At 29.7% G+C, this 14381-nt stretch overlaps 2 protein-coding genes across 2 annotated transcripts; one reads left to right on the top strand and one right to left on the bottom strand.

The window, feature by feature from the left end:
* The first annotated feature begins 1030 nt into the window (after nt 1-1030).
* LOC107610875 (protein NRT1/ PTR FAMILY 2.11-like) lies at nt 1031-4409 on the top strand. The gene is made up of 4 exons (XM_088501676.1): nt 1031-1335; nt 1411-1628; nt 1829-2394; nt 3332-4409. The coding sequence occupies exons 1-4, from the start codon at nt 1182-1184 to the stop codon at nt 4248-4250; spliced, it is 1857 nt and encodes a 618-aa protein (XP_088357802.1). The 5' UTR covers nt 1031-1181; the 3' UTR covers nt 4251-4409.
* A 623-nt stretch (nt 4410-5032) lies between these two features.
* Nucleotides 5033-8114, bottom strand: LOC107633662 (protein NRT1/ PTR FAMILY 2.11). Its single transcript, XM_016337269.3, has 4 exons — nt 7804-8114; nt 7511-7728; nt 6745-7310; nt 5033-6013 (listed from the first exon to the last, which is right to left on the bottom strand). Exons 1-4 carry the CDS (start codon nt 7955-7957, stop codon nt 5095-5097), a joined length of 1857 nt encoding a protein of 618 aa, XP_016192755.1. The 5' UTR covers nt 7958-8114; the 3' UTR covers nt 5033-5094.
* Between the last annotated feature and the right edge of the window lie 6267 nt (nt 8115-14381).

Genomic DNA, 14381 nt, shown 5'->3' with positions numbered 1-14381 from the left:
GAGCAAAGGGCCTATACATATAATTATATGTAAATATATTGTGACTAATTTTAATAATTTATTTTAATGTATAAATAATATTTTTGTTTTAAATTAAAAAAATGAATGTAACTTTATTCTATTAATTAAAGTTTCTTATGAGGAGTATTTTTTTTTATTTGTATAATTTTTTTAACCATTATCAATATTTGTTTCCCTATGTCTGTATGCCTTTTCTTAAGGACAATTATTGAATATAGAAAAATATATTGAAAATAGAATTTAAAACCTTGAATGTCAAGACCTTTTATTAGGAAAACAAAGTATTTAACATATTAATTATCTCATATTTATTAGAGTAAACACCTAATTTAAGTCAATGAGTTATAGTTCAAATCGCATAGTCTTTCCATACTCAATTAAGAGGTTGCAGGTTTGAGTCTCTTATTTTTGATTAAAAAAAAAAAACACCCAATTTAATATTTATTTATTCACATAACAGAAAATGCTACTTTTAACAAAATAATAGAGGCAGCATAACCCTGACATCATTATTTGAGACAACACAAACTCTTTTTTAAAAAATTCGTCAAATATTAATAAAAACTAATTTTGTAATGTTTATTATTACTACACATATTTATCTAATAAAACATTGAGAACAATTGAAATAATTTTAGAGAAAGTCTAAGGACAATACTTTTATTAAAATTTAGTCAATAAAAGTGAGTAATTTTATACCATTGAATGAAATCTCACACGATTAAAAACTCTAATAATAACTAATTGATGACTACAAATCACAAAATTTACTTACCTCTAACACTCCTCATAATTTTATTTGAATTTTGATTCTTTCATACAAGTTTGGAAAATAACTTTAAAATGTTATCGTGGAAAACCAAATCTGATTTTTTTTTTTCAAATTGTAGTTCTTAAAAATTCTTTAGTTATTAAGCGGTAATTTCCTTTTATATATAATATTATATAAAAATAATTAATAAAAATATATCTTTACTTATACGACAAAGTACTGGTATATATGAAAGTTATTGCTTCATAACTGACCTTAGTGTTTTCAACTCTTTCCCAACCGTTCATTCATACATAAATAACTACACCCTCCTTCAATTCTCTTTTGCCCCCACTCACCATTAAAAGATAAGAAGCCATAACACATATGCCTCAACACAAGAACAACAATGGTGGAAACTGAGACTAAGAGTGACACAAACAAGAAACCAACAATGGAGAATAATGAGAAATATGTCACACAAACACAACAACAACATGAACATGATGATGATGATCCGAAGATTAACTACAGAGGCTGGAAGGCCATGCCCTTCATCATAGGTAAGCCACTAATTAACCACTTGAGAATAATTGGAACAACTCTTTCATTCTATCTATCTCTCTCTTTTGCTGCAGGAAATGAAACCTTTGAGAAACTTGGAGCCATTGGAACTTTAGCAAACCTGTTGGTGTATCTAACAACAGTTTTCAACCTGAAGAACATCACAGCCACAAACATGATCAACATCTTCAACGGCAGCACCAACTTTGCAACCTTGATTGGTGCCTTCTTCTCTGATACTTACTTCGGTCGCTACAAAACACTTGGATTCTGCACTACCACCTCCTTTTTGGTACTAATCCAAATTTTAAGGTCAATTTATTTTATTTAATTTGATATGCCAACGGAGCCTTGGAGCAACTGTTGAGCTGTCTCTGTGTTACCGCGAGATGATTGTGCCTTTTATTTAATTTGATATGCATCCTTATTACATCACACATATGAACCTATGAAATATGTGTTGATGATGTTGCTGTATGTGCATGAAAACAGGGCTTGCTTGTGATTCAACTAACAGCAGCATTCAAGAATCTTCATCCACCAGAATGTGGAAATGAGAGCAGCACATGCAAGGGTCCAACAGCGGGTCAAATGGCGTTTCTTCTCTGCGGATTCGGCCTTCTTCTGATTGGTGCAGCCGGTGTTAGACCATGTAACTTAGCATTTGGTGCAGATCAATTCAATCCAAACACTGAATCAGGAAAAAAAGGCGTCAACAGCTTCTTCAATTGGTACTTCTTCACCTTCACCTTTGCACAAATGGTGTCCCTCACACTAATTGTGTATGTTCAATCAAATGTGAGTTGGGCCCTTGGTCTTGGAATCCCTGCGGCTTTGATGCTTCTTTCAGTTGTGGTCTTCTTCTTGGGTACCAAGATTTATGTGAAGGTTCAACCAAGTGGTAGCCCCATAACTAGTATTGTGCAAGTTTTAGTGGTTGCAATCAAGAAAAGGGGACTCAAAAAACTACCTCAAAAAGAGTATCCAATGCTTTCACTCTTCAATTATGTCCCACCTAAGTCTTTGAACTCTAGGCTTCCTTACACTCATCAGTTCAGGTAATGTTTCAAGATCTTGTGTTTGATTTTGCTACCACTTCTAACCTTCTGTTTGAGAAATGTCATTAAGATGAGAAGAAAGAAAAGAAAACTGTTTCTGTTCTTTATTTTACTATTTCAATTTGGTGATTGATATGGCCCCTTAAAGTTTAGTATTTAATTTGTTAAAAAAATTAAAATTTAATATTTAATTTATAAAGTATATAAAAACTAATCGTTTTTAAATATTTGATATTTACTTTAAAAGATAAGTTCTATAAATTTCCACCCAAATGAAAGACATAAAAAAATTGGTCTTTTAATTTTTAGGTCCATAGAAAATCAGGCAAATTATACCTTAAAAGTTAAAACGGAAATATTTGGTTTTGGTTCGATCAACTGTTTTAAACAATTTTGTGTTTCTTTTTGTCTTTATATTTCTGTTGAGACAATTACCAAACATGACCTTAGAACTTTCATTTAGGTTTTTCAACTGTGAATAATTTTGCCATTAGATTTTGATCAAATAAAGTTTTAAGTTTAGATTGATTTTTGAAAAAAAAATTTATTTTCTAAGAAGTTTTTTTTATAGACAAAAGTCATTTCACATCTAAATAGATTTTCTAAAAAGTTTTTTTAAATATTAAAAATATTTTTTATTTTATTTTTTTTAAGTAAAGTATTATTGGCTTTTTAAAAAAATAATTTATTTTTTTAAATAAATATATCCAAATATATTTAAAAATTAATAAAAATACTTTATTTTTTATAAAAAAATATTTTTTTATTTAAATAAATCAATTCAAACCAGCACAAATTAGATTACTTAATGTAATGAGCCCTCCCCCGCCCCAGCCAAAGGCCAAAAGTAAAATAAAAAAAAGATTCCATCATGATATACTTTATATTCTGAGGTGATCTAATATGATAATGAAAAAATAAACGTTACAATGAACAGGGCACTGGACAAAGCTGCAATTATGACCCCACAAGATAAAATAAATCCTGATGGATCTGCAGCTGAACCATGGAAGCTTTGTAGCATGCAGCAAGTGGAAGAAGTGAAATGCTTGGTGAGGGTGTTACCTATTTGGTTCTCAGCAATTTTGTACCATTTAGTTATTGTTCAGCAGCACACTATTCTTGTGTTCCAAGCACTTCAATCAGATAGAAGAGTTGGCCACACCAACTTCAAGATCCCAGCTGCATCTTACTATGTTTTCCTCATGTTGTGTATGACTCTCTGGTTGCCAATCTATGACCGGATATTAGTCCCTTTGATGCGCCGAGTTACGGGAAAAGAAGCCGGCATCACGCTCCTTCAGAGGATGGGAATCGGCATATTCCTCGCTATACTTAGCATGATAGTGTCTGCTTTTGTTGAAGGACATAGAAGAAGCCTAGCTCTAAGCAGTCCTATAGGAATGCAGCCAAGAAAAGGCGCGATTTCATCGATGTCAGCACTTGTTTTGATTCCTCAATTGGCACTAGCAGGGCTATCTGAATCGTTCACTGCTGTTGGACAAGTTGAATTTTACTATAAGCAGTTCCCGGAGAACATGAGAAGCATTGGACAATCACTATTCTATTGTGGCATGGCAGGATCAAGTTACTTGAGCACTCTGTTGATCTCAATTGTTCATAAAACCACGGCCAAATCGGCCACTGGCAATTGGTTGCCGGAGGATCTTAACAAGGGTAGATTGGACTACTTCTATTTCATGATTGCAGTTCTAGAAGTCATGAATTTGGGGTACTTTTTGATGTGTTCAAGATGGTACAAATACAAAGGAAATAACGATAGTTATAATAATAATAGTAGCATTGAACTTAATGGAGTAACTGAAACTTCTGAAACATCAATTAATGGTGTTTAATTATGACTCAAGTCAATAAGACTATAATATTATTAATATTGTATTATTGCATTATCTTAATACTGTGGTGCATTATAGCATTATTATCAGTGTAGTGTAAAGAGTTGTACTGTTTTGTTTGATTCCGTTTAGAAGGATTGTTTTCACTAGAGGCACAAATCTTATATTATTCTGAAGTGTTATTTATCACCACATGTGAGGGACTTTGTTGCTTAGTGGCAATTGAATGCTGATGGAATTTTGTGAAGAGCAATGATGGAACAAGTCATCAAGTTTATTTCCTCTAATTGGCAAGAAATAACAAACCTTGCCAACACTGACGTCATGCTCACTAAGAAAACCATCACCATAATCAACAACAATGAATTCTTCATTTTTGCTTTCTTCTAATCTTGGTGATGGTTGTTGTGCTTCAGCCCTAACAATGGCATCCTTCAAAATGGTAAAGCATGACTCTTCCTCCAACTTCACACAGTTCAGGAATGCAAAAGTAGTACCCTGCTGTCTTTTTAGTGGTAACAACTTTAGTGTAATCTAATAATGGAGCTTTTAGTTGAAAATTCAGGAGCCATCTTTGAAAACAGCTTCGATCAGCAATATCAACCTCTTCCTCCACCTTTTCATCTTTTGGCATTTCAGAAGTGTTGTTCTGAAGTGAAAATATTAAATCTTATATTATTCTGAAGTGTTATTCTAGTGAAAACGATCTCTCTAAACGGAATCAAACAAAACAGTACAGCTCTCTACACTACACTATAATAACGCTATAGTGCACCAAAGTATTAAGATAATCCAATAGTACAATATCAATAATATTACAGTGTCTTATTGACTTGAGTCATAATTAAACACCATTAATTGATGTTTCAGAAGTTTTAGTTATTCCATTAAGTTCAATGCTACTATTATTACTATAACTATCATTATTTCCTTTGTATTTGTACCATCTTGAACACATCAAAAAGTACCCCAAATTCATGACTTCTAGAGCTGCAATCATGAAATAGAAGTAGTCCAATCTGCCCTTGTTAAGATCCTCCGGCAACCAATTGCCAGTGGCCGATTTGGCCGTGGTTTTATGAACAATTGAGATCAACAGAGTGCTCAAGTAACTTGACCCTGCCATGCCACAATAGAATAGTGATTGTCCAATGCTTCTCATGTTCTCAGGGAACTGCTTATAGTAAAATTCAACTTGTCCAACAGCAGTGAACGATTCAGATAGCCCTGCTAATGCCAATTGAGGAATCAAAACAAGTGCTGACATGGATGAAATCGCGCCTTTTCTGGGCTGCATTCCTATAGGACTGCTTAGAGCTAGGCTTCTTCTATGTCCTTCAACAAAAGCAGACACAATCATGCTAAGTATAGCGAGGAATATGCCGATTCCCATCCTCTGAAGGAGCGTGATGCCGGCTTCTTTTCCGGTAACTCGGCGCATTAAAGGGACTAATATCCGGTCATAGATTGGCAACCAGAGAGTCATACACAACATGAGGAAAACATAGTAAGATGCAGCTGGGATCTTGAAGTTGGTGTGGCCAACTCTTCTATCTGATTGAAGTGCTTGGAACACGAGAATAGTGTGCTGCTGAACAATAACTAAATAGTACAAAATTGCTGAGAACCAAATAGGTAACACCCTCATCAAGCATTTCACTTCTTCCACTTGCTGCATGCTGCAAAGCTTCCATGGCTCAGCTGCAGATCCATCAGGGTTTATTTTATCTTGTGGGGTCATAATTGCAGCTTTGTCCAATGCCCTGTTCATTGTAACGTTAATTTTTTCATTATCATATTAGATCACCTCAGAATATAAATTATGTCATGATGGAATCTCTTATTTTACTTTTTGGCCTTTGGCTGGGGCGGGGGAGGGCTCATTACATTAACTAATCTAATTTGTGCTGGTTTGAATTGATTATTTTTAAAAAAATAAATTATTTTTTTAAAAAGCCAATAATTCTTTACTTAAAAAAAATATTTTTAATATTTAAAAATTCTTTTTAGAAAATCTATTTTGATGTGACTTTTGTCTATTAAAAAAAAACTTTCTAAAAAATAAAACATTTTTTAAAAACTAATCTAAACTTTATTTGATCAAAATCTAATCAAGACGAGGCTAAATTATTCACACTTAAAAACCTAAATGAAAGTTCTAAGGTCATGTTTGGTAATTGTCTCAACAGAAATTGAAAGACAAGGAAACACAAACTTGTTTAAAACAGTTGATCGAACCAAAACTAAATATTTTCGTTTTAACTTTTAAGGTATAATTTGCCTTATTTTCTATCGACCTAAAAATTAAAAGGCCAAGTTTTTTATGTCTTTTATTTGGGTAGCAAATTTATGGAACTTATCTTTTAAAGTAAATGTCAAATATTTAAAAATGATTTGTTTTTATATAGTTTTTAAATTAAATATTAAATTTTAATTTTTCAAACAGAAGGTTAGAAGTGGTAGCAAAATCAAACATAAAGTCTTGAAACGTTACCTGAACTGATGAGTGTAAGGAAGTCTAGAGTTCAAAGACTTAGGTGGGACATAATTGAAGAGTGAAAGCATTGGATACTCTTTTTGAGGTAGTTTTTTGAGTCTCCTTTTCTTGATTGCAACCACTAAAACTTGCACAATACTAGTTATGGGGCTACCATTTGGTTGAACCTTCACATAAATCTTGGTACCCACGAAGAAGACCACAACTGAAAGAAGCATCAAAGCCGCAGGGATTCCAAGACCAAGGGCCCAACTCACATTTGATTGAACATACACAATTAGTGTGAGGGACACCATTTGTGCAAAGGTGAAGGTGAAGAAGTACCAATTGAAGAAGCTGTTGACGCCTTTTTTTCCTGATTCAGTGTTTGGATTGAATTGATCTGCACCAAATGCTAAGTTACATGGTCTAACACCGGCTGCACCAATCAGAAGAAGGCCGAATCCGCAGAGAAGAAACGCCATTTGACCCGCTGTTGGACCCTTGCATGTGCTACTCTCATTTCCACATTCTGGTGGATGAAGATTCTTGAATGCTGCTGTTAGTTGAATCACAAGCAAGCCCTGTTTTCATGCACATACAGCAACATCATCAACAAATATTTCATAGGTTCATATGTGTGATGTAATAAGGATGCATATCAAATTAAATAAAAGGCACAATCATCTCGCGGTAACACAGAGACAGCTCAACAGTTGCTCCAAGGCTCCGTTGGCATATCAAATTAAATAAAATAAATTGACCTTAAAATTTGGATTAGTACCAAAAAGGAGGTGGTAGTGCAGAATCCAAGTGTTTTGTAGCGACCGAAGTAAGTATCAGAGAAGAAGGCACCAATCAAGGTTGCAAAGTTGGTGCTGCCGTTGAAGATGTTGATCATGTTTGTGGCTGTGATGTTCTTCAGGTTGAAAACTGTTGTTAGATACACCAACAGGTTTGCTAAGGTTCCAATGGCTCCAAGTTTCTCAAAGGTTTCATTTCCTGCAGCAAAAGAGAGAGATAGATAGAATGAAAGAGTTGTTCCAATTATTCTCAAGTGGTTAATTAGTGGCTTACCTATGATGAAGGGCATGGCCTTCCAGCCTCTATAGTTAATCTTCGGATCATCATCATCATGTTCATGTTGTTGTTGTGTTTGTGTGACATATTTCTCATTATTCTCCATTGTTGGTTTCTTGTTTGTGTCACTCTTAGTCTCAGTTTCCACCATTGTTGTTCTTGTGTTGAGGCATATGTGTTATGGCTTCTTATCTTTTAATGGTGAGTGGGGCAAAAGAGAATTGAAGGAGGGTGTAGTTATTTATATATGAATGAACGGTTGGGAAAGAGTTGAAAAAACTAAGGTCAGTTATGAAGCAATAACTTTCATATATACCAGTGCTTTGTCGTATAAGTAAAGATATATTTTTATTAATTATTTTTATATAATATTACATATAAAAGGAAATTACAGCTCAATAACTAAAGAATTTTTAAGAAGTACAATTTGGAAAAAAAAAATCAGATTTGGTTTTCCACGATAACATTTTAAAGTTGTTTTCCAAAATTGTATGAAAGAATCAAAATTCAAATAAAATTATTTCAATTGTTCTTAATGTTTAGATAAATATGTGTAGTAATAATAAACTCTTACAAATTTAGTTTTTATTAGTATTTGACGAATTTTTTTTTTAAACGCAGGAAGCTCAACACAGTACAGTGAAGCAGTCTAATAGCAACAAATAAACAAACAAAATACAATAAGTATAGTATCATTAAAAGAAGTCTCCTTGTTATTTTTGGCATTGTCATCAACAACTAAAGGGTCCACACATCTTCATTCGCTGTAGCTCAACACCGTCATGTTAGTGATTTTTTTAACACCTTTACTTTTATTCTTGAAAATCCTTCTATTCCTCTCCAGCCATATATTCCAAACCAGTGAACCACCGCATAGAAGCATCTCAATCGTTGCTCTCTATCCTCCCTCCTCCTTGGTCCCTCCGTCCAACTCAGAAAGTGTTCTCTCATTGTTGGTCAATCTTCGATAACCAAGCACTCCACACATGCCAAGCAAATTCACAGCATAGAAACAAATGGGGCACAAGTTCCGCATATTTATTACATAGCACACAGACGTTATCTTCCTAGTTAATAATTCCTAGCCGGCTTAACCGTTCTTTTATATTCACCCGACCTACCAGGACAAACCATGCAAATAACTCAACTTTAGGTGGAACCAATTATTTCCAAATGGTCTTTGTGAAGTTGTAGCTTGTCACCTCCTTCGGGAGTGTCGCCTCCTACAAAACCTGAACAAATGAGTTAGTTGAATAAACTCCTTGTCTATCATATTTCCATACTACCCTATCCTCTCTGTTAAGTACTAGTTGCACAGGTCTTAGTGCCTCATGTAATTGACCCAGTCGTCCCAACTCCCATTGAAAGAGCTCTCTCCTCCACTGGAAGTTTTAAATCCAGTCTAGCCCATTCCAAAACCTACAGTCCCTAATAACAGACCCACATTGGTTTGAAACAGAGAAAAGCCTGGAAAATCGGTCTTTTAGAGGCCCACCAAGTAGCCAAGTATCCTCCTAAAATCACGTACGCTGCCCATCACCAATCTCTATAGACAGACCAGAGTATTCTAGAAGAATGTGGATGTATATAGGAGTATAAAGAATAGTATGGAAGAATCTAGAAGTATTTAGAAAGTTGTGGTATGATGGATATTTGTAAAAAAGGTTCAAAATGATTAATCTAAACCGTTGATTAGATTTAATCCTAACCATCCATTGAGGAGGTGGATGGCTATAAATAGGAGGTGAGAGTTAGTGTGAGGGTGTGTGAATCATTTGTAACAAACACTTGAACAATAAAGTGTTCTTCCACCAAAGATTCTTTTTTCTTGTGTTCTCTTGTATTCTTAGCTTTCTTACTAAGTATTGAGGGTTAGGCTGACTTAGTCTTAGTTCAAGAGGTTGAGTAAGTTTGAGTGCCGACACGATAGTGTTAGAGTATGTTCAAGGCCGTGACACGAATTTTTTAAAAAAGAGTTTGTATTGTCTCAAATAATGATGTCAAGGGTTATGTTGTCTCTATTATTTTGTTGAAGGTCATATTATCTTTAATGTAAATAGATAAATATTGAATTGAGTGTTTACTCTAATAAATATGAGATAATTAATATTTTAAATACTTTGTTTTCCTAATAAAAGGTCTTGACATTCAACGCTTTAATTGTCCTTAAGCAAAGGCATACAGACCTAGGGGAAAAAAATATTGATAATGATTAAATCAATTATATAAATAAAAAAATACTCCTCATAAGAAACTTTAATTAATAGAATAATGTTACGTTCATTTTTTTTTCTAAAAAAAAAAATACTATTTATGTACTAAAATCAATCATTAAAATTAATCACAATATATTTATACATAATTATATATATAATTTAACTTTTTTAATATTTATTTTATAATTTAATATATATTTTATATTAATAATTAATTTTAATGACTAATTTTAATATATACTTAGAATAATTATTTCTAAAAACTATATCATTATTATTTATTAAGGATAAAAATAACAAAGAAATTAATACATAAAACAAGTAGTATTATTTAAAATAATGATATAATTAAGAATCTAATTTATTATAAAAGTGTAACGACTGTTTTGACTTATTAATTAATATTTATTAGTCATACAATTAATTCAAAATAATAAAAAGAATAATGATAAGTCAAAAAGTGTCGGTATATATATGAAGCATTTGCTGTATCTGTATGCGGAATAATTTTAATAGAGATGTTATTTTAAAAAAAATCATATATTAAATAATTAGATTTGTTAATATTTACTATAAAAAAAAATGTTGATTATTGTGGAATTTAATGTTGTACATTAATATCGATTAAATCGACGAATTTATCAACAATTTTGATATAAAATTTGTTTGGTCAAATCGTTATTAACGAATTTTTAATTCTGATAATAAATTTATCAGTAATACTTAAAAAAAAAAACGAAAAAAAAAAGCGTAAAATATTTATTGCTATGGTCAAAAGTTTTCTAGAAAGGCTAATTGACATGTTGCAATCAGTAGTAGCTAGTTTCCACTTTCACAATTTCCTCATTGTTCACACTGGTATTATTTGAAAAGGATATTATTATTGCCTTGCATGCATTGCTTATGAAAAAATATACCAATATATTATCTGTCAACTTATTATTAATAATAATTAATTATTATATTTTAAATACATATATAAAGAGACACATTTAAAAAATACATTTATAAAGATACTTTATTAGACACTACTATAAAAAAGATATTTTTATTAGACACATTTACAAAGACATTTCCATTAAATATATCATAAATAAGAATTGGCAAAAATTGACAAAAATATTGTTGGTAACGTAGTGAGATTGTGTATGTATATATTCACACCTAGTCACTAGCATTAATATCACGTAAAATTTTAAAACAATAATGCTATATCATTATAAAATGACCTTTTTCTTTTATAATTATACAAGATAATTAAATAAAAATTAGAAAAAAGAACATGTATTAAATAATTAGATTTATTAATATTTAAATAAAAAAAGAATAATTATGTGATGTAAAAATATAATAACATTAATCAGAAAAGAATCAATTATTCATGATGGGACTTAATATACATATTATCCTACTAAAAAAGTTAATCACATGATATAATAAATTGAAAATATATGAATTAGAAATTTTATTTATAAAAAAAGAATTAATTACAGAAGTAACTAAGATATAATGAAGTATTAATAATCGATATAGAGAATTTAATAGATAAACTTGAGAAAGAAACTTAATAATATGTGACATATTTCAGTACGACTATTTGAATCAGTTATTTCTATACATCTATTTAAAAAAAATTAATTATAGTATATAATTAAAAAACCATAATATAATCAATCTGTCTGATATAATTTAAAAATTGAAAGGTAATAAATTAAAAATTTTGTTTATAGAAAAAATTAATCAAAGAATATACTCTAAATATAATTGAAATGAATCAATCATAAGTACAAATATTTAAATATATAAAATTGAGTGAACATTTTGATGATGAGGTACTCTTGTGTGAGTATTTAAATCACTTTCCTCTTATATATCTATTTAAAAAAAATCAATCACGAAATAAAATTAGAAAAATGAGAATGTAATTAATTACGAATTTTAATTTTAAGAAAAAAAATTAATTAAGAGATGTAATCAGTATATAATAAAAATCAAACTATCGACATAAATATTTGAATAGAAAGAAACAAGCCTAATTAAAACTTAGTGATATGAATCATTTTGATTCATGTTTTCGAATTAATTCCCTTCTATATATTTTTTTAAAGAAATAATCAATCCTCATTTTTTGGTATGTAATATAAAAAAAATAAAAATATAATAAATCAGGTTTTACTTTATCGTTTTATAGGAAGAAATAATTAAAAGAAATAATCAAGATATAATATAATCATATGGATAAGATTAGGTGTGAAACATGATGCGATATATTATGATGCGTGTTTAATTTTTAAAATGGTTAATTTTAAAATAAATATTGATAGATGAATATAGATAAAAGAAAGAGAATTGAGAGTGAAAAATGTTACAGAAATTTGAATAAAGAGGAAGAGAAAATTTAAAATGATGAAGAAGAAATAGAAATAAAAATAATTAATTAGCAATTATTTTATAATTTAATGTTAGTTAAGAAGAAATATGAAAAGTGGATATATAAAGTAATTAAGAAAAATTAACTGTAATGTTTAAAATTAATTTTTCTGTTGTTAAAAATTGAATTATGTAATATACACATAGGTTGTGGTGTTGGTTGAGCGAATATTGGTTGAGTAGTATTTTTGCCTTTAAAAAAATCTATATATATGTGTGTGTATGTATATAATTTTGTTCATGATTAAAATTATTCATTTATATTTATGCAACTTAAAATTTTGGAAGAGATTATTTACAATATACTATATAGTATTGGATAGTATTGGTAAAAAAAATTAATAACTTGGGATGATTTTATGTGAGTATTTTAATTGGATTCTTACCATGTATATCGCATTTAAAAAAAATGTAGTTGTGATAATGATATATATTAATTAGAGAATCTTATTGAAATATGATGAAAATTGAATCATGGAAATTGAGTTTCTGAATAATAAGTAGCGTTAGTTGAAAGAAAAATTTGATGGTGATTTCGAATTAATTTTTTTCTATTCATCCAATTAAAAGAATAATAATATAAGTGTTTATCTTATTTATTTTATAATATCCCTATTTTAATTATTTATTAATGATTATATAATTGCATTATAACATATTAATTTTTATTTATCGTCATATATGAATATGTAACATAAATTTGTATTTTTTAAGTAAGTATTGAAAAATATTAGTACAAAAATATAATATATAATAATATAAAATATGAATAATGATTAAGAGACTAAATTTATCTTTTAATATTTAAATGAGTACGAATTTAAATATAAATATTTTTTAAAAATTGAAAAGATAAAAATACAAAACTTTAATTTATAAATTAAGAGAATAATTAGAAAGGAGTTAGAAATTTTAATTATTTTTATATAAATTAAATAAATTAGTAAAAAATAAATTTAAAAATTACTAATAAAAATATAAATTAAATAAATATTTTTTGTGTATCGTACGAATATATGTACTATTATATTTTTTAACATATGATAAAATTATTATTAATAAAAAATTTTAAATTTTTAAATAAATATTAAAAATTTAAATATTTCATACTTTTAATAAAAAAATTTAATTTATTATCTTAAAATATATTTTTAAGTTACAAATTAGCCAAATCCTTAATTGTAATATACTTTACTTAGCCTCTTTGAAATTACTTCTAGAAAGCTTGATTACTCATAATAGTAACGCACGGTATGCAAAATAAATATCTCTGGTATACCCCATTTTAGGACTGCACACGGATCAGATCGGATCGGATATACCTAAAATTTTATTCGATTCGTACTGTACTTATTGGATCAGATTGGATACGATATCCGTATTTTTTTAGGTTGGATCTGATTCGATCCGATCCGCATACTTGCGAATCAAATTGAATTAGATATCGGGTATATCCGCATAATTTAAAAAAACAATTTTAAGATTTTGTTTGACTGTTTTTACAAAACAAAAAAAAAATCCAGAAAATTCATTTTTTACCTATTTAAGTCTATTTTTACTTCTAAAATATTATCAATAAAAGTTCTCTTAAATAACAAAAACAAAATAATAACATAAGATTTAAGTTTAATTATTCTAAGTTGAAGTACAACATAAAAAATTAAAAACAAGATATCATAAAATTCATAAAATAAGACACTAAAATTCATATCACGTTAGAGTTTACTTTCTTAAACTACGCTATTTATATGAGATGTACGGATATGCGGATTTGCGGATCGGATCTGCAGATATCACTGCCAAATCTGCAATTCGATCCGATGACTCTGCGGATTAGATAATATCCGCAAAATTTGGATCGGATGCGGATAATTATCGCAGATATGCGGATAGCAGCCCCGCCCCATCTCATAAAATAGACCGACACAC

The sequence above is a fragment of the Arachis ipaensis genome, chromosome B1 (assembly GCF_059453495.1).
Source record: "Arachis ipaensis isolate K30076 ecotype BB chromosome B1, ASM5945349v1, whole genome shotgun sequence".
Classification (NCBI taxonomy): domain Eukaryota; kingdom Viridiplantae; phylum Streptophyta; class Magnoliopsida; order Fabales; family Fabaceae; genus Arachis; species Arachis ipaensis.
This window is presented reverse-complemented; position numbering and strand designations above follow the sequence as displayed.